General features: G+C 44.0%; 1 protein-coding gene and 1 long non-coding RNA gene across 3 annotated transcripts in view; both read right to left on the bottom strand.

Moving 5' to 3' along the window:
* LOC144518232 (hexokinase-1-like) overlaps nucleotides 1-26,597 on the bottom strand; it is a 37,212-nt gene that overhangs the window by 1,751 nt on the left and 8,864 nt on the right. Inside the window, exons 6-21 of one of the 2 annotated variants that reach the window (XM_078250743.1) lie at nucleotides 26,328-26,427; nucleotides 25,989-26,172; nucleotides 25,232-25,387; nucleotides 25,017-25,104; nucleotides 24,540-24,685; nucleotides 24,080-24,272; nucleotides 23,866-23,977; nucleotides 23,446-23,594; nucleotides 22,748-22,867; nucleotides 22,356-22,451; nucleotides 22,167-22,266; nucleotides 21,896-22,079; nucleotides 21,596-21,751; nucleotides 21,237-21,324; nucleotides 20,392-20,537; nucleotides 18,557-20,090 (exon numbers count right to left, since the gene is read on the bottom strand). In XM_078250743.1, the coding sequence (XP_078106869.1) occupies nucleotides 19,943-20,090; nucleotides 20,392-20,537; nucleotides 21,237-21,324; nucleotides 21,596-21,751; nucleotides 21,896-22,079; nucleotides 22,167-22,266; nucleotides 22,356-22,451; nucleotides 22,748-22,867; nucleotides 23,446-23,594; nucleotides 23,866-23,977; nucleotides 24,080-24,272; nucleotides 24,540-24,685; nucleotides 25,017-25,104; nucleotides 25,232-25,387; nucleotides 25,989-26,172; nucleotides 26,328-26,427 (2,166 nt within the window). In that variant the 3' untranslated portion in view covers nucleotides 18,557-19,942. Of the gene's footprint in view, nucleotides 1-2,761; nucleotides 2,908-18,556; nucleotides 20,091-20,391; nucleotides 20,538-21,236; nucleotides 21,325-21,595; nucleotides 21,752-21,895; nucleotides 22,080-22,166; nucleotides 22,267-22,355; nucleotides 22,452-22,747; nucleotides 22,868-23,445; nucleotides 23,595-23,865; nucleotides 23,978-24,079; nucleotides 24,273-24,539; nucleotides 24,686-25,016; nucleotides 25,105-25,231; nucleotides 25,388-25,988; nucleotides 26,173-26,327; nucleotides 26,428-26,597 lie in introns of those variants that run through there. The other variant, XM_078250751.1, reaches the window with a different exon arrangement.
* Nucleotides 1,788-2,739, bottom strand: LOC144518250 (uncharacterized). Its single transcript, XR_013502003.1, has 2 exons — nucleotides 2,529-2,739; nucleotides 1,788-1,951 (listed from the first exon to the last, which is right to left on the bottom strand). It is a non-coding gene; the product is annotated as an uncharacterized LOC144518250 (long non-coding RNA).

Below are 26,597 nucleotides of genomic sequence, written 5' to 3'. Positions count from 1 at the left end.
TTATAACATATTAGTTAAATATTTAGTTTCATCTGAAACATTTAGATTTAACATTTAGATTTAACATTGAGATTTAACATTTAGATTTAACATTTAGATTTAACATTTAGATTTAGATTTAACATTTAAATTTAACATTTAGATTTAGATTTAGCATTTAGATTTAACATTTAACATTTAGGTGTAACATTTAATATTTAGATTTAACTATTTAAAATATCTCTAAGTTGACAAATATTTTTGTAAATGTGCTAAAAAGTGACTGTCAAAAATTCATACCAGTTTTTTAAACATTGTTTGAAGCTAAATGTGACAAAATGTTGCTGTTATTTTCAGCGTGAGCCGCTTTACAAACGGCACCCCATAGTGGCCAGCACGAAATACCCTACGGTGAAAGGACGCTCCATATGCCGGGAGACGGCCGCTGGGGACGCGCGACAATAACGGGACAGGGCGCCTCACATGCCGGGAGACGGCCGCTGGGGACGCGCCACAATAACGGAACGGTTGTGATTAGGAAGACTACGGGAAACAAAACACCACACGCAGGACGCGATCCCCGCTCGCCTGGGTGAAACTCCTGTGTTGCTTGACCCATCCACCACCACGACCAGCTATTTTCAGTTCTTTATAATACTCGCTACCATTTTCGTGCTGTGACCACGAAATATGCTTCCCATTGAAATACATTACTTCACATTTTTGTGCTGGCCACCACGTAAAAAACAAGAAAAACTTCCCCGTGAACACGTATCAATAGATTAAAAATAACGTGACATTTACACAAACTGCCGTGAGACCGGGCTGAATTGTGTTACATGAATGAGTCATACAGTAGTTCACTTAAACACCCTTCTGAGTTTTTTGGAACATATGGAGTACAGTGAGTGAGGATAGGGAGACGTTTTATTTCCAAAATGTTTAAATTCCCTTTAAAGTTTCAGCTACTGTACAAAATGTCCTCTTATACACTGTTTTGGCCATTGTTGTTCCACTGGCATCTATGTTAGCACCGCATTCCTGTTTCATTGCTGTTACCAAGTAACTGATGAGTCTCACTGTGATGATGAGTGTAGCCAGCACTTCTTAAGACAACAAGGACAACTTATCAACAGCTGTGATTAGAACCAACAACATTGTAAAATACAAGTGCTCTTTGGACATATTTTACAGTACAGCACATAAGAATAGGATTGCTGTCATAAATTAGACCAAATCTGAACATTAAGCAAGCATGTGACATATCCTGCAGATCTGGTAACAGTCCCTCTTTTGTCACCTTTCTTCCCCGACGTGGTTTATTAAATCCTCCACTACAGGACAGGTACCAACTGAAGTCGCTTCCTCTGTGTGCCTCATTATATGAACAGCAAAAAATTTCAACATTGGCCAATACAAAAATAAAATAAATAGCAGCAGTGTATGTATAACATATTGTATCCTATCTGGGTAAGATCTTACATTTCTTAAAGCAAAAATATTCCCTTTCATCTCATTACACATTTATATATCACCTCGTATCCCTTCTACGTCTTGTTGTAGAGACGGTGAGCAGCAGACAGCAGAAACACTTTGGAAACTTTGGTCTAAAACAGTGTTTTTATGTCCTTGCATCCACTCAACATGTTGTGAGGATAAACATTTCTCTGCAATGCATTTGGAAATTGTCTTGCAACTGTTGTACTTGGTATATTGTAACAGGCTGCATTTATCCTCCAGATGGCGATGATAAACAACTCATGGGAGCATTACAGGAGTGTGTGGGCACTTTGTTTCCGCCCTGCACATTACAGGAGTTGAATGTGCATGTTTTATCTCCTTTGATAAATTTAACCTTGGAAATCACAAAAACTTTAAGAGTCTGGGTACATTTACAATGGTTAATCAATGTAATCTAACTACAACATAGTGCCTGACTCTGCTACCTAACATAACAGAGAAAGCTATCGTCCTCTCTGTAGGGCTGGGCGTATCAACCTAAATATCGATAGTATCGATACCAAGATGAGTATTGGTATCGGATCGATACTGTCGTGATGAGATTGATACTTTTGTTGCAGTTTCTCTCCGAGTTCATGCGAGCACAGCGTCTCTCCAAGTGTGTGCGCAGCGCACCTCTCTCCCTCTCTCTCTCTGCCCCATCCCCCTCCCTGCTCTGCCAGAGGCGGAGAGCAGAGAGTCAAAACAGTGAGAGAAGTCCGTGATGATGGCAGAAAGAAAGAGAAGCGCTGTGTGGAGTTTATTCACTCTAGCTGATACGGACACTGCCACATGTGATGTGTGCAAAAAAGTAATTCTCCACTGTGGTAACACCACCAATTTGCATAAACACATTAAAACATTTAGATTTGCCTGAAATCTTTGTCCTGTGTTTTATCATAATCATAATCAACTAACTAAAGGCAAAATCACAAAATTATTCAATGATTGTGACGTTACAAGTAAAAAGTATCGGTATCGGCGATACTAGCCCTGTATTTACTTGGTATCGGATCAATACCAAAATTCCCAGTATCGCCCACGCCTACCTCTCTGTCATGTAGACGAGCTAAAGCAGCTACAGGAGCGTGATACGTTGACTGGAGTGGTTGGATTAAGGACAGAAGACAAGGGGAAAGAACTGGGTGGAGAAGAGAGGGGATACACAGTAAGGTGGGGAGATAACAGCAAGACAGAAGAGATATTTTCTATTTATTGTTTAACTCCTGTCTCAACTGGCAACCCACGGCTGTGATGAGTGCCACTGATGAATTCAACTCACTGTGGATGCAGTTTGTAGAGTGTCCCGTCCACCCCTACAGTGATGTCCAGATGGTCCAGTCCTCGGTTCTCTCTGATCTTATCGACCACAGCCGCCATTCCTGCCCCACAAATCTGACACGCACAAGGTGACACTACCCCACATACCTGCATAACAATGAAAACCCTTGTTATTGCAACATTTAACAGACTGTTGGTGCCACAGTTTGCCAGACAATATAATATCACTCCACAAACATTGAAAATAAATATAACTTATCATGCCTGTTTCTGTTAACTCTTGTATAGTCACATATGCCTGCTTCTTTCACAAGACAAGTGTTGATAACAATGTTTGTAAGGCTCAGATTCTCAGAGTCCACTATATACACTCAATTGCCAGTTTATTAGGTACACCTAGTTTAAACTAATACAGTTTAATATACCAGTCCTGCAATAAATCCTACTTTCATGAAGGTTATAATGTTCAGTTTTGTTGAAACTGTTTTAGAGAGGTATTGATTCATCTTTATGGTCAGTTTGGAGCTAAAGTAGATATGTGTATGATAAGATTGAAGTATCTTTGGGATAAAACCTAAGAGTGGCTGATCCCTCAGATGAGACTGCAGCTGAGGAGGGTGTGGAGGGCTTTTGCTAAAGAAACTGACAGAGCAGACTGAGATGCAATATTATCTCTGACTAATGACAGAGGGAATAGGAGATTCGGTCCAATATTCGGCCGAATCCGAAGACAAATCTGGGCATCTGCAAATGAATAAAATAGAATTTAAAAAAATAGAAAAAAATTAAAAAATAAGAATGTAAAAGCAATATTGTCCAGCCATTCTCAACCCCCCCACATACACACACACTTAAATTATGTACATTCCGTCTCCATCAGGAATAATGTAATAAAAAAATCTCAGTGATTGGCAAAAAAGTACATTTTTAAAAGTTAATAACTGTATCCTTAAAAAAATGTCATTGTTTTGTATGTAAATCCATCAGAAGACAATATTGGCCCAATATTGGCCCGAATCCGAAGCAGAATATATCCTGGATTCAGTGTTAGGATTCGGTGCCAGGATTCGGCCGAATATTGGGCCGAATCCAACACCATCCTCACTCACACAAAAAGAGAGGGGTGAGAGGGAGGGCAGGAGAGTAAAGTACTTGCTATCCTATTAACCAATCAAGTTAAAAGTCAAGCAAGCAACCACATCTCAGGATTCCAAGGTGTTTTACTAATATTTTGAGCATGTAAAGGCAGGGCCCTGATAGCACAGATGAAATCAACTCCACTTCCATCTATCACTCTCTCACACATACACACACACACAAACACACACACACACACACACAGGGCGAGAGAGTGAGAAAGTGAGCAGGCGAGCGTGAGAGTCCTTGTGATTGAAGTATCTTTGGGATAAAACCTAAGAGTGGCTGATCCCTCAGATGAGACTGCAGCTGAGGAGGGTGTGGAGGGCTTCTGCTAAAGAAACTGACAGAGCGGACTGAGATGCATTATTATCTCTGACTAATGACAGAGGGAATAGGAGATTGGGCCCAATATTCGGCCGAATCCGAAGACAAATCTGGGCACCGAATCCAGCATTCGGCTTCGGGATCGGGTTCGGCCGGGTTTGGGATCGGGTTCGGCCGGGTTTGGGATCGGGTTCGGGATCGGGTTCGGCCGGGTTCGGTAGGGTTCGGCCGGGTTCGGGATGAGATGCAATATTATCTCTGACTAATGACAGAGGGAATAGGAGATTTGACCCAATATTCGCCCGAATCCGAAGACAAATCTGGGCACCGAATCCAGGATTCGGCTTCGGGGTCGGTCGGGTTTGGTCAGGTTCGGCCGGGTTCAGGATCGGGTTCGGCCGGGTTCGGGATAGGGTTTGGCCGGGTTCGGGATTGGGTTCGGCCGGGTTCGGGATCGGGTTCGGGATCAGGTTCGGACGGGTTCGGTAGGGTCCTGCGCCCCGGGTTGCGCAGTAAATGAGCGGTGAGGTGATGCGTTTCAATTAGAATAGAATAGAATTCTTTACTGTCATTGTACAGGATACAAAGAAATATGATTGTATTCCTCTTGGTGTTTTGCAAATGAATAAAATAGAATTTAAAAACATAGAAAAAAATAAAAAAATAAGAATGTAAAAGCAATATTGTCCAGCCATTCTCAACCCCCACACACACACACACACACACACACACACACACACACATACACACACACACACACACACACACACCACACATTCCAAGTTGTATGTAAATCGGAATAACTTGCCAAGATACAACCGTTCCTGTTTCAACAGCCACCTACAGGAAGTTGGTCCTCCATAACTTGCGCATTGCGTTAGCTATCAAAATTATTTTGATAACTTTTAGTCACGAGGGTCCACATTTCCAAGTTTTCGTGCAGATTGGTCTCACGGCCCAGGAGGAGTTAGAAGAAGTAGGTTTCCCATATATCGCGATGTGGCTAATTAATTAAAAAAATTCTAACACCGCCATCTAATGGCCGATTCTCTCTAAATTTGGCATGGATGCTCAAGCCCCTATGCGGAACAACTGTGTCATGTTTGGTGGCAATCGGAATAAATCTTGGTAAGATACGCAACTTCCTGTTTCGACAGCCCCCTACTGTAAGTTGGTCCTGTGTAACTTGTGCATTGTGTTAGCTATCAAAAATCTTTTTGTCATGAGCAAATTTGCTAATTAATAAAAAAATTGATCGCCATCGCCATCTAATCACTAAAGGCCGATTGACGACATATTTGGCACACAGCCTTATTGGCACATGATGAACAACTGTTTTAAGTTTTATGTCCATCGGAATAGCCGTTGTCAAGATACAACCATTCCTTTTTCCACACCCATCTACAGGAAGTTGGTCCTCCATAACTTGCGCATTGTTTTAGCTATCAAAATTCATTTGATAACTTTTTGTCACAAGGGTCCTCAGAGTCTATATGCAAGTTTTCGTGCTGATCAGATTCATGCCCCAGGACGATTTAGACAAAGTAGGTTTCCCATATATCAATATTTTGCTGATTAATTAAAGAAAATTAAAACAGCGCCATCTAATGGCCAATTGCCGCCAAGTTTGGCACAGATGCTAAACCGGCCATGAGGAACAACTTTGTCAAGTTTCGGGGCAATCGGAAAAATTCTTGCCAAGATAACACAACTTCTTGTTTAGACAAGAAGTTGCAGTAACTTGCGCATTTTTTCAACTATCAAAATTCTATGGATATCTTTTTGTCATGAGGGTCAACAGATACTACCTGCAAAGATTCAAGAAGATTGAAATCACGGCCTAGGACGAGTTCGAAAGAATGTAAAACACATGAAAAATGCATAAATAAAAAATGGCCGCCTTCAGGTTCGGCGGAGCTAATGAAGGTAAATGGGAAATATGTCCGCAATGATTACAGTAATATGTGTATTAAATCTGGTGAAGATCGGAGCAACTATGTCTAAGTTAAGGCCTTCCACGCATTAGGGGGCGCTATGGAGCACGCTTACAGGTACGGGCCAAATCGCTGTAAAGTCTCGCAAAGCTCCCAGGTGTTTATGTTGGCGCCAATTTCTGTGAGTTTTCGTATATATAGAGGCCGTCAAAAATGTGCCCAAGTGCTAAAACCAATTAGGGTCTCATAGGCCACGCCCACTTTGACCAATCAGTACCTTAATCATGGCAACCAAGAATCTAAAGTTTCGCGTTGATAGTCTTAATTGTGATTGATAGTCAAAATTCTTTTGATACATTTTTGTGAGGTCGGTCTGGAGATGCTGCTTGCCAAGATTTGTGCAGATCGGTCGCACAATCTAGGAGGAGTTTGACAACGTAGGTTTTCGATAAATCACGATTTTTCACGCATATAAGTCTAGGCGGAAATGGGCGTGGCCTATATCAGGCGATTCAGTTGAAGCCAGGGAATACGAAGATATGTGGTTTTTGAATGTGCGGTGTAAGGTTTGGGAGTTATAGGGTCAAACACGTTTTTTCTGAAGTAGCGCCACCTAGTGGTGGATATGTGTACGTTTTTTAATCTTTGTAGTTTTTGCCAGGTCTGACATGTATGCACATTTTTGTGAGTTTTCCAGCATGCTAAGCCCCTCAAAAATGCGAGTGACGTTGCGGAATAATAAACTTAGCAAAAACAGTAGGTCCTTGCAGTTTCACTGCTCGGGCCCTAATAAAAAAAAAACATAGACAGACATTTACAACAAGGCAGATCTGTACATAAAACAACAAGTTATCAACACAAATACACTCTATATGAGTGATACACTTAGTGTTTATTGGGGCAATCAGTAGCTACACACAAACGTATTATAGTCATACCGACTGTACCAAGGTCAAGGTCAAGGAGTCTTTATTATCCCCTAGGGGCAATTCGTTGTGCAGAAATAGAATGCAACATAAACAACACATAAGCCATACAAACAACAGACACTATCAATAGAGGACACAAATAGATACATACTACACAGAAGTCCACGTCTCACATTGAATTATTAACAAACCCTATAGCAGCAGGAACAAAAGAGTTTTTGTGTCTGTTTGTCCTACATTTAGGCAGACAGAATCTGCGGCCAGACGGCAACAACATGAAGTAACTGTTCAGGGAGTGGCTTATATCAGCCAGGACTGACTGGGCCTTCAAGGTCTTTGTCTCATATAGCAATTTTAAGTCAGTCAGAGAGTTGTGGGAAATGTTGCCACACACTTTAGTTATGTATTGCAGCCTGTTTTTGTTTTTAAGAGTGAGGGACCCAAACCAGCTCACAAAGGCAAAAGAAAGAATAGTTTCAATAAAACATCCTCATAAAGGTCTTATCGACATTAAAAAATTTTACGAAGTTTACGATAAAAAAACATGCGCTGGTGTGATTTTTTACAGGCAGTGTCAACTTGAGGCTCGAAGGTGAGTTTGTCATCTATTATAATACCGAGGTATTTGTATTGCTTCACTACTTCGATAGCTTGATCGTTAATAAGGGTGGGAGAGAGGGTGGGGGGATTCTTTCTAAAGTCGATCAGCATTTCTTTAGTTTTTGCCGCGTTAATGTTCATAAAAGACGACTTGCACCACTCTGTAAAATCATTTAAGGTAGCGCCATACTCCGGGTCGTTGTGCTTCAGCAGCGACACTATTACCGAGTCGTCAGCGAACTTAATGATATGACGCCTGGTGTGCTGGCTTTGGATCGCGGAGAGGACGCAGCCCTGGGGGGAACCGGTGGAGGAAAAGAGAACATCGGATAAGATGCTATTCACTCTCACGCGTTGAGACCTGTCAGTTAAGTTATCAGCCAACAGATAAGACTAGGATCAATATTAAAAGTATTCTTTAAGATCCCTGCCAAAATATGTGGTTGAATGCAATTAAAGGCTGAAGAAAAATCAATAAAAAGCAGCCGCACAAAGCTCTTTGCACCCTCAAGATGGGTATAGATCAAGTTAAAAAGAATACATGCTGCATCTTCCACTCCCCGTTTTGGTCTGTAGGCGAATTGAAGCGGGTCTAGTAGATCCTGTACAGAGTTCAAAAGTTCGTCTTTCACGATCTTCTCTAACGTCTTCATAATAAGGGACGTGAGTGCCACAAGCCTAAAGTCATTATTATTGCCTTATTTTTAGGCACTGGGACAATAATTGAGTCTTTCCAAAGGTTAGGAATGGTGTGGAGATTTAAGGACATTTTGAAAATAAAACAAAAAATGTCTGCCAGCTGTTCAGCACAGTTCTTTAATATACGGCCTCCAATGCCGTCAGGGCCAGGATTTTTCCTTTCCTTAACACCTCTGAAGAGTGTCAGGACCTTATTTCTGACAACCTGGACATTGCTCTGCCCAGGGGCAACGTTATTAAAGACTGACAACTCCTCACTAAAGTCATAAGTATTAAAACGATTATAGAAAGTGTTCAGTTCATTTGAGAGGGCACGGTCTGATATGCCATTTAGGGAAATCGGACACTTCTTAGACTGCATCCCCATCATGGCTTTCACTCCCTCCCATGCAGGATGTGAGTTGCCTGTGCTCAGCATGTTCTCAACTTTGTCTTTATAGTTAAGTTTTGCGAGCTTAAGTTCCTTTTTAGCTTGTTTTTGAAATACTCTATATTGAGTCATGTTACCTTGGTTGAAGCTAATATTTTGTTGATTAATTATGCTTTTAACTGATTTGGAGACCCAAGGTTTATTATTTGGATATATGGAAATTAGTTTTCTAGGAATGACTAACTCCTCACAGAAGGTGATGTATGCGGAGACAGTCTCTGTAAGCTCATCAATATCCTTACTTTCATTTTTAAATAGATCCCAATCAGTACAGCAGTAGCATTCCTGTAGACACTGGATTGAGTCCTCTGACCAAACCGGAACCAACTTTCGTTCCGGCTTGTTTCTCTTCAGTACCGGTTTGTAGGACGGAACCAAATACAGAGTTGTGATTGGACATGCCAAATGGAGCTTTGCTGTAGGATTTATAAGCACCTTTGACGGGTCCATAACAGAGGTCCAGCCTTTTGGTCCGTCGTGTTGCATAGGTTACATATTGATAAAAATTACACAGGGACCTCCCTGGCTTACAGTTATTAAAATCGCCCATGACGAAGTTTGGTGCTTCAGGTGAAATCCCCTGAAGCCGCTGCACACACTTCACCATAGCCCGAGTCGCTAGGTCGGCATTAGCCTTTGGGTGAATATAAACAAGTGTTACAAATATCTGTGGGAATTCGCTGGGCACTTCTCCGGGAACCATCACCTTATCGTGGTGGAGAGGTTTGTGTGTCCCTATGAACCTGAGGGCTGTGTTGTCTGGAGCTTGGTGCTCCTGGTAGGGTCTCCCAAGGCAAAGTGGTCTCAGGTGAGGGGCCAGACAAAGAATGGTTCAAAAATCCTATGAAAAATCGAGGAAGGGATGAAGTGACCCTGCCCGGAGGAAGCCCGGGGCCCCCGTCTGGAGCCAGGCCCAGATGGAGGGCTCGTCAGCGAGCGTCTGGTGGCCGGGTTTGCCACGGAGCCCGGTCGGGCACAGCCCGAAAAAGCTACTTGGCGGACATCCCTCCATCCCATGGGCCCACCACCTGTGGGAGAAACCGCTGGGGTCGGGTGCGCTGCCACATGGGTGGCAGTGAAGGTCAGGGGCCTCGACGGACCAGACCCGGGCAGCAGAGGCTGGCTCTGGGGGACGTGGAATGTCACCTCTCTGTGGGGGAAGGAGCCGGAACTTGTGCGGGAGGTGGAGCGCTACCGGTTAGATTTGGTGGGGCTTACCTCTACGCACAGTCTTGGTTCTGGAACCATACTCCTGGATAGGGGTTGGACTCTTTTCTTCTCTGGAGTTGCCCAGGGTGTGAGGCGCCGGGCGGGTGTGGGGGATACTCACAAGCCCCCGGCTGAGCGCCGCTACGTTGGAGTTTAACCCGGTGGACGAGAGGGTCGCCTCCCCTACGCCTGCGGGTTGTGGGGGGGGGGAAAAACTCTGACTGTTGTTTGTGCATATGCACCAAACAAGAGTTCAGAGTATTCGGCCTTCTTGGAGACCTTGAGTGGAGTCCTGCATGGGGCTCCAGTCGGGGACTCCATAGTTCTGCTGGGGGGGGACTTCAACGCGCACGTGGGTAATGATGGAGACACATGGAGAGGCGTGATTGGGAGGAACGGCCTCCCTGATCTAAACCAGAGTGGTTGTTTGTTGTTGGACTTCTGTGCTAGTCATGGATTGTCTATAACGAACACCATGTTCGAACATAGGGATGCTCATAAGTGTACTTGGTACCAGAGCACCCTAGGCCAAAGGTCAATGATCGATTTTATAATCGTTTCATCTGATCTGAGGCCATATGTTTTGGACACTCGGGTGAAGAGAGGGGCGGAGCTGTCAACCGATCACCATCTGGTGGTGAGTTGGGTCAGGGGGTGGGGGAAGACTCTGGACAGACCTGGTAAGCCCAAACGGGTAGTGCGGGTAAATTGGGAACGTCTGGAGGAGGCCCCTGTCCGACAGACTTTCAACTCACACCTCCGGCGGAGCTTTTCGTGCATCCCTGTGGAGGCTGGGGGCATTGAACCCGAGTGGACAATGTTCAAAGTTTCCATTGCTGAAGCTGCGGTGAGGAGCTGTGGTCTTAGGGTCTTAGGTGCCTCAAGGGGCGGTAACCCACGAACACCGTGGTGGACACCGGTGGTCAGGGAAGCCGTCCGACTGAAGAAGGAGTCTTTCCGGGATATGTTATCCCAGACGACTCCGGAGGCAGTTGCAAGGTACCGAAGGGCCCGAAGGGCTGCAGCCTCTGCCGTGAAAGAGGCAAAGCAGCGTGTGTGGGAGAAGTTCGGAGAAGACATGGAGAAGGACTTTCGGTCGGCACCAAGGTACTTCTGGAAAAACCGTTCGCCACCTCAGGAGGGGGGGGGGAAGCGTGGAACCATCCAAGCTGTGTACAGTAAGGATGGGACGCTGTTGACCTCAACTGAGGAGGTAATAGGGCGGTGGAAGGAGCACTTTGAGGAACTCCTAAATCCGACTAATACGCCCTCTATGGTAGAGGCAGAGCTGGAGGATGAGGGGGGGATTGGCATCAATTTCCTGGTGGAGGTTGCTGAGGTAGTTAAACAACTCCACAGTGGCAAAGCCCCAGGAATTGATGAGATCCATCCAGAAATGCTTAAAGCTCTGGGTGTGGAGGGGTTGTCTTGGTTGACACGCCTCTTCAACATTGCGTGGAAGTCTGGGACGGTGCCTAAGGAGTGGCAGACCGGGGTGGTGGTTCCCCTTTAAAAAAGGGGGGACCAGAGGGTGTGTGCCAATTACAGGGGTATCACACTTCTCAGCCTCCCGGTAAAGTCTACTCCAAGGTGCTGGAAAGGAGGGTTCGGTCGATAGTCGAATCTCAGGTTGAAGAGGAACAATGCGGATTCCGTCCTGGTCGTGGAACAACGGACCAGATCTTTACTCTCGCAAGGATCCTGGAGGGAGCCTGGGAGTATGCCCAACCAGTCTACATGTGTTTTGTGGATCTGGAGAAGGCGTATGACCGGGTGCCCCGCGAGATACTGTGGGAGGTGCTGCGGGAGTACGGGGTAAGGGGGTCCCTTCTCAGGGCCATCCAATCTCTGTACGACCAAAGCGAGAGCTGTGTCCGGGTTCTCGGCAGTAAGTCGGACTCGTTTCAGTTGAGAGTTGGCCTCCGCCAGGGCTGCGCTTTGTCACCAATCCTGTTTGTAGTATTTATGGACAGGATATCGAGGCGTAGTCGGGGTGGAGAGGGGTTGCAGTTCGGTGGGCTGGGGATCTCATCGCTGCTTTTTGCAGCACTCAGCCTTCAGCACTCACTGGATCGGTTCGCAGCCGAGTGTGAAGCGGCTGGGATGAGGATCAGCACCTCTAAATCGGAGGCCATGGTTCTCAGCAGGAAACCGATGGAGTGCCTTCTCCAGGTAGGGAATGAGTCCTTACCCCAAGTGAAGGAGTTCAAGTACCTTGGGGTCTTGTTCGCGAGTGAGGGGACAATGGAGCGGGAGATTGGTCGGAGAATCGGCACAGCAGGTGCGGTATTACATTCAATTTATCGCACCGTTGTGACGAAAAGAGAGCTGAGCCAGAAGGCAAAGCTCTCAATCTACCGGTCAGTATTTGTTCCTACCCTCACCTATGGTCATGAAGGCTGGTTCATGACCGAAAGAACAAGATCCAGGGTACAAGCGGCCGAAATCGGGTTTCCTCAGGAGGGTAGCTGGCGTCTCCCTTAGAGATAGGGTGAGAAGCTCAGTTATCCGTGAGGAGCTCGGAGTAGAGCCGCTGCTCCTTTGCATCGAAAGGAGCCAGTTGAGGTGGTTCGGGCATCTGGTAAGGATGCCCCCTGGGCGCCTCCCTAGGGAGGTGTTCCAGGCACGTCCAGCTGGGAGGAGGCCTCGGGGGAGACCCAGGACTAGGTGGAGGGATTATATCTCTAACCTGGCCTGGGAACGCCTCGGGATCCCCCAGTCGGAGCTGGTTAATGTGGCCCGGGAAAGGGAAGTTTGGGGTCCCCTGCTGGAGCTGCTACCCCCGCGACCCGACCCCGGATAAGCGGATGAAGATGGATGGATGGATGGAATTCGCTGGGCAGATAGAAGGGGCGTAGAGATACAGACAAAAGTTCTATATCAGGAGTACACAGTTTTTCTCTGACAATCACCGTATTGCACCATTTCTTGTTTATATAAAGACATAAGCCTCCACCAAGTGATTTTCCCGTCACTGTGGAGTCTCTGTCAAGACGGACAGGTTCCCCAAAACAGTCCAACTCAAAATCAGAGAGTGGATCCTGATCTTTGAGCCACATCTCTGTCAAGGCGAGGAGACAGGCGGATCTGTATTCTGAAAGGAACTTTACTTTTGCCTGAAGCTTGTCCACTTTATTTCATAGGGACTGGACATTGGCGAGGATAATTGAAGGAAGAGGTATCCGACGATGGCCTTGTCGCTTCAATCTTTGCCGTACGCCGCTGCGTCTCCCCCTTTTCCTCACTCCTGTCCTGGGTGCCCAACTCTGGTTCTCTGCGGGGGCTGCCGACCGGATGATCTCTGGTGGAAGAGCTGCCTGGGAGTCCACGATTCCCGCATCAGAGTTACGCAGGAACAGGAGAAACTCGCGGGTATATTGGGGGGACTCTTTTTGTTCGCAGAGTACGCACAAAAGTTTGCATAAGAGCGTAAAAAGGATAAAACATCCCATCAAACTAAGGTGAGTCATTGTTATGACCGTCACATGCAGATCAGTTAAAAATCCAGGTTAGTAAGGACACTAAAACCAGGTTAAACGTTAAAAGACAACACTCTCACTCTGCACTCTGCTGCTGCCTGTCGCCATTACAGCGCTACTCAGGTTAATACTGTAATACATACTGTACATGTACGCTCATAGTCCTAGAAATTTGGTCATTATAATAAGTTTTTGTGTAGCTACTGATTACCACACTTGATGTTTTGTGATGGTTTGTATTTTTAGCTCCTAAGGTTTGATGCCTTCTGTACGAAAAACATCTGGACCAAAAACTATTTACTAAAGACTTACCGACACTAGTAATTGCAGGCTTGATTGACTTTTATAAAGGGTTATTATTTCATTTTGTCATTTTATAATCTATCAAGTCACTTTTAAATGTTGTGAAGGCAGTAAGTGGGGTTGGTTTAGAAATAAAGTAAGCTATATTGGCAGAGTATGTATATCAACCAGAGGGACTGTTCAAAAATGTAAAAATATCTGAAACCATTATAGCTTTATTTTCTCTTTATGCCGCTGCAGTTACCAGTTTGCAGTGATATTGGTAATCTACTTGCTCCCTCTAATGGTAATGCTGGTGACCTACAGTTTGGTTGGCTAATCGTTGTGGGGTGGGCACATCAATGGAGAGGCAACATACCACTACCACAGCCAGATAACAGCCAAGAGAAAGGTCACTTTATTTTTCTGCTGTCATAAACTTTTGATATGTCAACTATCATCACAATGCTCAGATAACCTGGGCCTAACCTTTAGCATGGTTAAATTATGTTAGACTGGAATTTAAAATATGGCAAAACATTTTTTGTCATAATTCTTTTCCTTTCTCTTTGATTCCTGACAGGTGGTGAAGATGATGGTTGTGGTGGTGGTGACCTTTGCCATGTGCTGGTTGCCCTACCACATCTACTTCATACTGGGATCATTTAACAGAGACATTTATAAACAAAAACCCTATGAGTGACCGAGGAAGAGATGGAGTGACCCTGCCCGGAGGAAGCCCGGGGCCCCCGTCTGGAGCCAGGCCCAGATGGAGGGCTCGTCAGCGAGTGTCTGGTGGCCGGGTTTGCCACGGAGCCTGGCCGGGCACAGCCCGAAAAAGCTACGTGGCATCCATCTCTCTATCCCATGGGCCCACCACCTGTAGGAGGAACCGCGGAGGTCGGGTGCGCTGCCAATTTCCCTGGTGGAAGTTGCTGAGGTAGTTAAACAACTCCACAGTGGCAAAGCCCCAGGGATTGATGAGATCCTTCCAGAAATGCTTAAAGCTCTGGGTGTGGAGGGGTTGTCTTGGTTGACACGCCTCTTCAACATTGCGTGGAAGTCTGGGACGGTGCCTAAGGAGTGGCAGACCGGGGTGGTGGTTCACCTTTTCAAAAAGGGGGACCAGAGGGTGTGTGCCAATTACAGGGGTATCACACTTCTCAGCCTCCCCAGTAAAGTCTACTCCAAGGTGCTGGAAAGGAGGGTTCGTCGATAATCAAACCTCAGGTTGAAGAGGAACAATGCGGATTCCGTCCTGGTCGTGGAACAACGGACTAGATCTTTACTCTCGCAAGGATCCTGGAGGGAGCCTGGGAGTATGCCCAACCGGTCTACATGTGTTTTGTGGATCTGGAGAAGGCGTATGACCGGGTCCCCCGGGAGATACTGTGGGAGGTGCTGCGGGAGTATGGGGTGAGGGGGTCCCTTCTCAGGGCCATCCAATCTCTGTACGACCAAAGCGAGAGCTGTGTCCGGGTTCTCGGCAGTAAGTCGGACTCGTTTCAGGTGAGAGTTGGCCTACAAACAGGATTGGCCACCAATCCTGTTTGTATTATTTATGGACAGGATATCAAGGCGTAGTCGGGGTGAAGAGGGGTTGCAGTTCGGTGGGCTGGGGATCTCATCGCTGCTTTTTGCAGATGATGTGGTCCTGACGGCATCATCGGCCTGTGACCTTCAGCACTCACTGGATCGGTTCGCAGCCGAGTTTGAAGCGGCTGGGATGAGGATCAGCACCTCTAAATCGGAAGCCATGGTTTTCAGCAGGAAACCAATGGAGTGCCTTCTCCAGGTAGGGAATGAGTCCTTACCCCAAGTGAAGGAGTTCAAGTACCTTGGGCTTGTTTGCGAGTGAGGGGACAATGAAGCAGGAGATTGGTCGGAGAATCTGCGCAGCGGGTGCGGTATTACATTCAATTTATCGCGCCGTTTGTGACGAAAAGAGAGCTGAACCAGAAGGCAAAGCTCTCAATCTACCGGTCAGTTTTTGTTCCTACCCTCACCTATGGTCTTGAAGGCTGGGTCATGACCGAAAGAACAAGCTCCAGGGTACAAGCGGCCAAAATGGGTTTCCTCAGGAGGGTGGCTGGCGTCTCTCTTAGAGATACGGTGAGAAGCTCAGTCATCCGTGAGGAGCGGAGTAGAGCCGCTGCTCCTTCGCGTCAAAAGGAGCCAGTTGAGGTGGTTCGGGCATCTGGTAACATCCAGCTGGGAGGAGGCCTCGGGGAAGACCCAGGACTAGGTGGAGGGATTATATCTCCAACCTGGCCTGGGAACGCCTCGGGATCCCACAGTTGGAGCTGGTTAATGTGGCTCGGGAAAGGGAAGTTTGGGGTCCCCTGCTGGAGCTGCTACCCCCGCGACCCGATACCGGATAAGCGGACGAAGATGGATGGATGGATGGATTTATAAACAACATTACATTTTTACCCAATCATCTTCTTTGTTAAAGAGGAATATAAATTAATATTACTTTCAAGCTGATGGATGTTTTGCTGTAAATGCCAAAGTGGTCATATGAGCTTGTGAAAACATACAGTGGGGAGAACAAGTATTTGATACACTGCCGATTTTGCAGGTTTTCCTACTTACAAAGCATGTAGAGGTCTGTAATTTTTATCATAGGTACACGTCAGCTGTGAGAGACGGAATCTAAAACAAAAATCCAGAAAATCACATGATATATGATATGATATGATTTTTAAATAATTAATTTGCATTTTATTGCATGACATAAGTATTTGATCACCTACCAACCAGTAAGAATTCTGGCTCTCACAGACCTGTTAGTTTTTCTTTAAGAAGCCCTCCTGTTCTCCACTCATTACCTGTATTAACTGCACCTGTTTGAACTTGTTACCTGTATAAAAGACACCTGTCCACACACTCAATCAAACAGACTCCAACCTCTCCACAATGGCCAAGACCAGAGAGCTGTGTAAGGACATCAGGGATAAAATTGTAGACCTGCACAAGGCTGGGATGGGCTACAGGACAATAGGCAAGCAGCTTGGTGAGAAGGCAACAACTGCTGGCGCAATTATTAGAAAATGGAAGAAGTTCAAGATGACGGTCAATCTCCATGCAAGCACCATGCAAGATCTCACCTCGTGGGGCATCAATGATCACGAGGAATGTGAAGGATCAGCCCAGAACTACACGGCAGGACCTGGTCAATGACCTGAAGAGAGCTGGGACCACAGTCTCAAAGAAAACCCTTAGTAACACACTACGCCATCATGGATTAAAATCCTGCAGTGCACACAAGGTCCCCTTGCTCAAGCCAGCGCATGTCCAGGCCCGTCTGAAGTTTGCCAATGACCATCTGGATGATCCAGAGGAGGAATGGGAGAAGGTCATGTGGTCTGATGAGACAAAAATAGAGCTTTTTTGTCTAAACTCCACTCACCGTGTTTGGAGGAAGAAGAAGGATGAGTACAACCCCAAGACCATCCCAACCGTGAAGCATGGAGGTGGAAACATCATTCTTTGGGGATGCTTTTCTGCAAAAGGGACAGGACGACTGCACCGTATTGAGGGGAGGATGGATGGGGCCATGTATTGCGAGATCTTGGCCAACAACCTCCTTCCCTCAGTAAGAGCATTGAAGATGGGTTCGTGGCTGGGTCTTCCAGCATGACAACGACCCGAAACACACAGCCAGGGCAACTAAGGAGTGGCTCCGTAAGAAGCATCTCAAGGTCCTGGAGTGGCCTAGCCAGTCTCCAGACCTGAACCCAATAGAAAATCTTTGGAGGGAGCTGAAAGTCTGTATTGCCCAGCGACAGCCCCGAAACCTGTAGGATCTGGAGAAGGTCTGTATGGAGGAGTGGGCCAAAATCCCTGCTGCAGTGTGTGCAAACCTGGTCAAGAACTACAGGAAATGTATGATCTCTGTAATTGCAAACAAAGGTTTCTGTAGCAAATATTAAGTTCTGCTTTTCTGATGTATCAAATACTTATGTCATGCAATAAAATGCAAATGAATTACTTAAAAATCATACAATGTGATTTTCTGGATTTGTGTTTTAGATTCTGTCACTAATAAAAATTACAGACTTCTACATGCTTTGTAAGTGGGAAAACCTGCAAAATCAGCAGTGTATCAAATTATGTATATGAAAGTATATGTTTGTGTGTGCAATGGTCCCTCAGTTGTCCGCTACACATGCCAATGTTATAATGTTACAGAGGTCTGGTGCTGCAGTACAGTACACAGTACAGGACACTTCAGAAGGCCTGGTGCTGACAGAGCTTATGATCTTATTGTGACCCTAGTGACAGGGTTGTCTCTGAACACCAACACCACTAAACATAATCTGAACATACATATATGCAAAATATCTGGTGCAAAAAACTACAACATTGGGTTGACACAGGTTTGTCTTTATTTAGTGACTGATTCGTTGACGGTGTTGGACAGATACAGTCTGGGTTTAGTGAACAGAAGCAAAGAGTGTCTGTGTGATGTGAGGCTGCCTTTCAGACTTTCCTATAACTTTCGGGAACATCTGAAGGCCTGCTGGATAGGCTGAAAGTTTGAGTAGTAAGTAGGAATGGAAATTTAACTTGCTTGCAATGTCACTGCTAAGATTTCTTAACTGTACTAACTTTAGGTTGGGTTGGTGCTAATCGGTCACCACAAGCCAGAATTTTAACTGTGGTTAACAAAGATGGCTATAAAAATGTACTGTAGCATCTCACAAAACTGCCAATGACCTGTTAGCTAGGATTTAAAAAAAACATGTCTCAGAAAAATGCCATGAGTATCATTAACAGCAGTACTTTAATTATTGGATTTCATTACAGAGAAAAATAAATATGACTTTGCATGAATTTTGTTACATGAATGAGTCATACAGTAGTTCACTTAAACACCCTTCTGAGTTTTTTGGAACATATGGAGTACAGTGAGTGAGGATAGGGAGACGTTTTATTTCCAAAATGTTTAAATTCCCTTTAAAGTTTCAGCTACTGTACAAAATGTCCTCTTATACACTGTTTTGGCCATTGTTGTTCCACTGGCATCTATGTTAGCACCGCATTCCTGTTTCATTGCTGTTACCAAGTAACTGATAAGTCTCACTGTGATGATGAGTGTAGCCAGCACTTCTTAAGACAACAAGGACAACTTATCAACAGCTGTGATTAGAACCAACAACATACTTTGTAAAATAGAAGTGCTCTTTGGACATATTTTACAGTACAGCACATAAGAATAGGATTGCTGTCATAAATTAGACCAAATCTGCACATTAAGCAAGCATGTGACATATCCTGCAGATCTGGTAACAGTTCCTCTTTTGTCACCTTTCTTCCCCGACGTGGTTTATTAAATCCTCCACTACAGGACAGGTACCAACTGAAGTCGCTTCCTCTGTGTGCCTCATTATATGAACAGCAAAAAATTTCAACATTGGCCAATACAAAAATAAAATAAATAGCAACAGTGTATGTATAACATATTGTATGCTATCTGGGTAAGATCTTACATTTCTTAAAGCAAAAATATTCCCTTTCATCTCATTACACATTTATATATCACCTCGTATCCCTTCTACGTCTTGTTGTAGAGATGGTGAGCAGCAGACAGCAGAAACACTTTGGAAACTTTGGTCTAAAACAGTGTTTTTATGTCCTTGCATCCACTCAACATGTTGTGAGGATAAACATTTCTCTGCAATGCTTTTGGAAATTGTCTTGCAACTGTTGTACTTGGTATATTGTAACAGGCTGCATTTATCCTCCAGATGGCGATGATAAACAACTCATGGGAGCATTACAGGAGTGTGTGGGCACTTTGTTTCCGCCCTGCACATTTTTTTTTTTTTTACAGGAGTTGAATGTGCATGTTTTATCTCCTTTGATAAATTTAACCTTGGAAATCACAAAAACTTTAAGAGTCTGGGTACAGTTACAATGGTTAATCAATGTAATCTAACTACAACATAGTGCCTGACTCTGCTACCTAACACAGCAGAGAAAGCTATCGTCCTCTCTGTCATGTAGACGAGCTAAAGCAGCTACAGGAGCGTGATACGTTGACTGGAGTGGTTGGATTAAGGACAGAAGACAAGGGGAAAGAACTGGGTGGAGAAGAGAGGGGACACACAGTAAGGTGGGGAGATAACAGCGAGACAGAAGAGATATTTTCTATTTATTGTTTAACTCCTGTCTCAACCGGCAGCCCACGGCTGTGATGAGTGCCGCTCCTTTCCCACTGCCGTCCTCTGACAACAGGAAGTTGACGTTACACTGAGGAGCCAGTTCTTTTACTGTCTGGATCATGACCCCGGAGAAACTAGACGGAGACAACATATTACATAACGTTAAAGAGTTAAATTATGAACATTGTAGAAAACAGGAAAATTTGTTTGTCACAAATTAATCTTTTCAACTGCTTTGTAATTTCCACCCTAGGTAAGAAAAATACAGTTATGTAATTAAGGTAAACGTTAGCTGTACTAGAACAAGTCCTTTAGTTTAGACTTTACAGCATGACAGATTGGCCTTGTCACCATATGTTACATTTCTATCTTTGTTTCTTAGACAAAACTATTCACTGTCCGCTCAAGTGCCTGTTACTGATGAATTCAACTCACTGTGGATGCAGTTTGTAGAGTGTCCCGTCTACCCCTACAGTGATGTCCAGATGGTCCAGTCCTCGGTTCTCTCTGATCTTATCGACCACAGCCGCCATTCCTGCCCCACAAATCTGACCCGCACGATGTGACACTACCCCACATACCTGCATAACAATGAAAACCCTTGTTATTGCAACATTTAACAGACTGTTGGTGCCACAGTTTGCTGAGCCAGACAATATAATATCACTCCACAAACATTGAAAATAAATATAACTTCTGTTAACTGCTTCTTTCACAAGACAAGTGTTGATAACAATGTATTGTAAGGCTCAGATTCTCAGAGTCCACTATATACACTCAATTGCCAGTTTATTAGGTACACCTAGTTTAAACTAATACAGTTTAATATACCAGTCCTGCAATAAATCCTACTTTCATGAAGGTTATAATGTTCAGTTTTGTTGAAACTGTTTTAGAGAGGTATTGATTCATCTGTATGGTCAGTTTAGAGCTAAAGTAGGTATGTGTGTACTTGATTATCTCGATAGTGTTTTAAGCCTCCAACGTCGCCTTCCAGGCAGCTAACCCTAACCCTTAACCTTAAACATAACCATTGCCGTGCTGCCTGGAAGGCGACGTTGGGGGCTTAAAACACCAAACACCACCTGATTAACTGGCAACTGGGTGTATATTGCCTCCAAATACCATGTGAGGTTGGTGAGTTTGCGTTGGTAACTTGAGCATGAGACTGGATTACATACTAAATATGCTTGTGTGCTAATGTTAAATGAAATTTGAAAAATGTTTTAATATTATGGTGTGTTGTGTGCACACATATGTATCTCGTATATATACCTTACCTCTTTGACTATGATACTGTCATCACAGGTGCTGTCCAGCCCTAAGTGTTGCAGGATGGATCTCACCTGCAGCAAAGCCAATCTGTCACTGGAGAAAGACAAAAACATAACGTCTGAGCAATTTGCAGAAGAGAAATAAACTCAGGTAAAAAGTCAAGTACAATTTTTAAAGGATAAGAACATTAGCAGACTGAAAGTGAAATAAGTCAAGATAATCAGTTGCAGATGCCGTTCTACACGAGGTGCTAATCTACTGGCACTGATGATGTCACTTTCCCAGCTTGGCCAGATGAGAGACAAAAATCCAGATTACTTTTCACCTCCATTAGTAGAAACCAACAACGTGCTCATGTTCTTACCTCTCTATTTGTGAGAGGAACTTTGTTTCGAAGATGCCTCTGGTCTTCAGTGTTTCAGAAATCTGTCCTCTGAACAGGAATCCTCTCTTGGTCATATCTATCAGGATGTTTCGGACAATTTCCCCTAGATACATGCCGCTACACATTTTCTCATATCTGTAAAACACATGCAAGCACAAAGCATGCACATTATTAAAACATATTGGAAGTCATTAATAAGGATATTAGTCTAGGAAATAAAGGGTTTCTGACTTGAAGAACATACATAACATAACGTGTGTGTGTGATGGGAATTTTAACCTTTGTTTGCCTGGATTGAGGGATAAGTCATCCACAGCGCGGTCATACTCTGTCCTAATGTCGTCAAGACATCCATTGTCACCGAAAGCTCCCCACTCCATGTTGACACACATCCGTCCCTCATCTCCTTCTATCATCTCAATGTTCCTCATTTCCTCCATGTAACATGCATTACTACCAGTGCCTATAATCAGACAGACAGGTTAGATAGATAGAGAACAGAAAACTGAATATTTGTTAAAAAAACAAAACAATAAAAAGGTAAACTAACCAGCGATGAGCCCAATCTCACAGGTGGGCTCTTCATAAGCACAGGTCATCATGGTTCCCACTGTATCGTTCACTATAGCCACTACATCCAGGTCAAATTCCTAAAGAAGAAACATAATATTAATGTCACAGTCCATATTTTTTCACACGCGCTATATTTAACTGCATGATGCTGCTCCTCACAACTTACCTCTCTCCTCTTAATGGCCTCCCTCAACAGTCCCACCACATCTTCTCCTTCACAGTCCGTCGCCTTGAAGCCCTTGGTCCATGTCACCAGGATGCCCTGCACACACAATTGAAAAATGGTGTATCTTGCATATGATAAGAGGATTTCATGGTCTGCTCGGGGCTCAGAAAGTTCTATCCTTGGGTTCATGAAACAGTGTTGCTCAAAGGTGAAAACAAAACTGCTTCTGGTAAAGTTGATATTTTGGAAACATTTGAGGTCTCCTCTCGATGCTGATAATACGTATGCTTATCAGTGGACCCATTTTGCAGACGCAGCAGATTTAACTGCTCACTCAGGGAAGCAAGAGACCGTCCAGCATATCTGAGAGGAAGGCAGAGTTGCACACTCACAGCGTCCAGGCTGGTCTGTCGGCAGGGAAACGAGAAGGTGAAGCCCAGAGGAAGACGAGCATTCTTCATCCCCATATAGTCCAGGAAGTCACTGATACACTGCACAATGTGATCAAACAACTGCAAAAAGAAAGATATGACAATATGTGAAACTACAGTATTTATATTGAAAACATTTGTCATTTTGTTCCATTTTGAGGCTCTAGTAATTGTTTTTTTAACGTACAACCTCCAACATTTATTACTGGCCAGATTAGTATTCTGTCGGGCAATATTAACAGCTGTAGAAAGTTAAAAAAAATAAAATAAAAAATAAAAAAAACTAATCCCTTTGGGTGTTTAATGGATTTTATAGAACACATTAATGAAGTGTTATATGACGGTGGATGCAGCCTTGTAATTTACATATTTCAGAAATTTAAGAGTTAAATTCAAATCTACATTTTTTAAAGACTGTCAACTCGATGCTAATCTCGACTAATCAATCTCTATTTTTGTCTGTCGACCTATCCTATCCACTTACCTCTAAGTGTCACATCCCCAACCTCCTACTGACTACCATAATCTTTACAGTACAACAAGGTAACAGGAGGTTAAATTCAAGGTTTCTCACCCACCCTTCTGACTCGAATGCATTGTGTGCATCACTTTAGTCAGATTAGCACAGATTATTGGGTCAAATGCCTGATGGATCTCACCTCCTCTCCTGTGCCCTGCATCACTTCTAGAGGAATAGCGTAGATTTTGTTGTGCATCTCCACTGTTCTCCTCTTGCCAGAACGAATCTTAACCAACAGAACTCTGAAGTTGGTTCCTCCTAAATCCAAAGCCAGGAAATCACCATGCTCTGAAAAACAAGGCAGGCAGACAAACATACAGAGAGACAGATAGATAAACAAAACAGGAACCATGTCTCACACACACACACACACACACACACGTTTGATATGGGTGAACCAGCTGCTAAGATGCTGAGTAATCATCACAGCTGCTTTCTTTACCCAAAAAACACACATGTGCAGTCACAACTTGCGAGTTTTAATATGTACAGTGTGTATATGCGCGTGTGTGTGTGTGTGTGTGTGTGTGTGTGTGTGTGTGTGTGTGTTTGTTGTCACCTGAGCCATCAGGAGTGCTGTTTACGAAGGTTGGCAGCATTTTGACAGTAGCAGAGTCCTGAGTGCTTTTTGAAAGGCCATTTTGGATCTCTGTCTTCATTCTCTTCTTTACCTGGAGGAATTTAGGATTGTCTTCAATAGACAAGTAACACACAGTGAACGATGCACAAACACACACAAATAAACACACAACAGTATCTCTCTCTGTTCTTACATCCAGCAGTTGTTCGGTCGTCAGGCGGAATTCAGACAGCGTTTGGGCAATTTCTCGTGAGTGTTCGGCGAGTCGGTAGGCCACAGCTGTCACCATGGCTGCTCCTTTGCCACTGCCGCTCTCTGATAGGAGGAATCGAACATCAGAGTCTGGGACCAAACGGCGGACTGTCTTATGAAGACGACGGGCATATCTGAAATACATATAAGAGTTTAAGTGCTGAACTTTAACATTTTTAATAAGAAATGTGGTCTTCTTTAGACAGTATATATTACATAATGATGAATAACATGTGTTGCATAATGTACAATATACAGTAAGCCAAAGAGCTAAGAGCAACTCTCAATGATTTTTGTGGACAAGTAAAGAGCATTGAGATACATAATATTACATTTAAGCGCTGATAAATGAACAGAAATGCATACATTTTGATCTAATCTTTAATCGTAATGCCACTCACTGTGGGTGCATCTTGTATAGAGATCCATCAATGCCTACAGTGGTTCGAAGTCGTGCCACGCCTTTGTTCTCCTTTAGCCTCAGTAGGATGCCTGCCAGCGTGGCAGCTATCAGGTTGGCAGAGCGGAAAGACACAATGGTACAAACCTGAAGGAGGAGAGACATTTATCAAGCAGCATATCCCCACTTAATGAACTGCAGAATAAGGTAAACAAAGCCTTTTATTTTTATTGAAACTACAGTATAGACCTCAGGTATGTTGTAATGTGAATGTTTGCAATTAAAAGCATCTAAATGCCCAAAACACACCAATACAATACAAAAATGATTAATTTGCTCCCTTTTATTTGCTTTAAATAGTTTGTTTGAAAGCACTACATTAAATACTTAAATATATTTTGACCATGTATTGTTTCATTAATTTAAGTGGCATCTCTGAAAAGAGGGATTCACAAGAGTTTTCAGCAACAATACACACATGCTGCACAGCAATGCAGTCGTCATGTGAGGGCTCCACGCCAAGTCTGGTTAAAATCTCTCTGGCCTTGGTCAACCCCTCCTTACTCCTAAACAGGAAAGACAGAGAAGCAATGATGGACTAGAAATATATACTATTTAAAGTTTTATGATTTAGTTTTTATATAACTACTCAATTAAGAAAATGCATGGAATTTTACATGTAGCTTGACTTACTTCTCTATGGCTGAGATGTGTTTGGTCTCAAGCTTCCCCTTAGTGAGCAGCTCAGGGGTGATCCTCCCCTCGAACAGCAGGCCCTCTCTGGCCATCTTCACAAGGATGAGGCGAACCAGCTCTCCTATGTACATACCACTGACCATCTTCTCAAATCTACGACACAGTGACAGAGGAAAATGACACAAACAGGTTTAGATAAATATCACTATACCCTACATACCAACATATAGCTGTTCTCTAATAGTTAAAAAGGTGCCACTAGTTGAGTTTTTAGAACAGCTGAACCTTTTCTACCTGTTTTCAGGTTCACATTCTGACCTTCTCATGGTCAGGCTATAAGCAGCTCACATTTTTAGAAAAAGAAAAACTGACTCTGGGTCCCATGTGCGGAAAAAAACCCAGGGCAGAGAGCAAACAAAGAGCATTGCCTTGATCTCTGCTCATTAACAGAGTGCAGGACTTCTGTGACAACTTGTGTAAACAGCAAACATGCACAGTCATAAATCAGCTACATTCATCTAAAGATAAAACAGGAAGGTTTGAGGTACGTCACTGCTATCCTTAAAGTTTCTAATAACTACTTTGTATTTTGATTATTATTAATTATTATTATTATTATGAAATTAATTATAATAGTCATGTAAATCTTTCTATCTACCCAGAACAATAAACAGCTGGTTGAGTAACTGGCATCTTATCATCAGCTGATTCTGTGGTTCCCTTGCAAGACTGTAATAGTTTTGGTTTGACATACAGCTGTTTTCCGGGGTTGAGAGAGCCTCGGTCTATCTCTCTGTCAAACTCTGTCCTGATGTCTTCGAGCCTGCCGTCGTCTCCGAAGGCTCCCCACTCAGTGTTCACACACATCCTGCCCTCGTCTCCCTCTACCTGGTCAATGTGACGCAGCTCCTCCATGTAGCACGCATTGGTACCCGTACCTAAACACAGAAATACATATCAATAGTTTGATCTACTTTCAATTCTGCTTCTTTGATCAGTTCGGAGAGTATTGAATTCCATTTAACTTGCAACAATGCCAAATACTTGACTTTAATAGGTCCCTCAACTATTCAAATGCACATTGATGTAGTACCGATGATAATGCCGACTTCACAGCGCTGGTCATCGAAACCACAGGTCATCATCGTTCCCACAGTATCATTCACTACTGCCATGATGTCAGCTTCATAGTCCTGAATGAAATTAAAGCACACACGAATAAGTAAGTATGTTTTGCTGTCATCTGTGTCATTCTGCATCCCAGTCTGAATTAAACCAAATGCATTAGGATAAATAAGTTGAGAACTTCAGATTGCAGAACTCAAGTGTGGCACCAAATAAGCACAAATAAGACAAAAGGTAA

This window comes from Sander vitreus, chromosome 1 (assembly GCF_031162955.1).
Source record: "Sander vitreus isolate 19-12246 chromosome 1, sanVit1, whole genome shotgun sequence".
Lineage (NCBI taxonomy): Eukaryota > Metazoa > Chordata > Actinopteri > Perciformes > Percidae > Sander > Sander vitreus.
The sequence above is the reverse complement of the archived record's forward strand: the minus strand, read 5'-3'. Positions and strand labels throughout refer to the sequence as shown.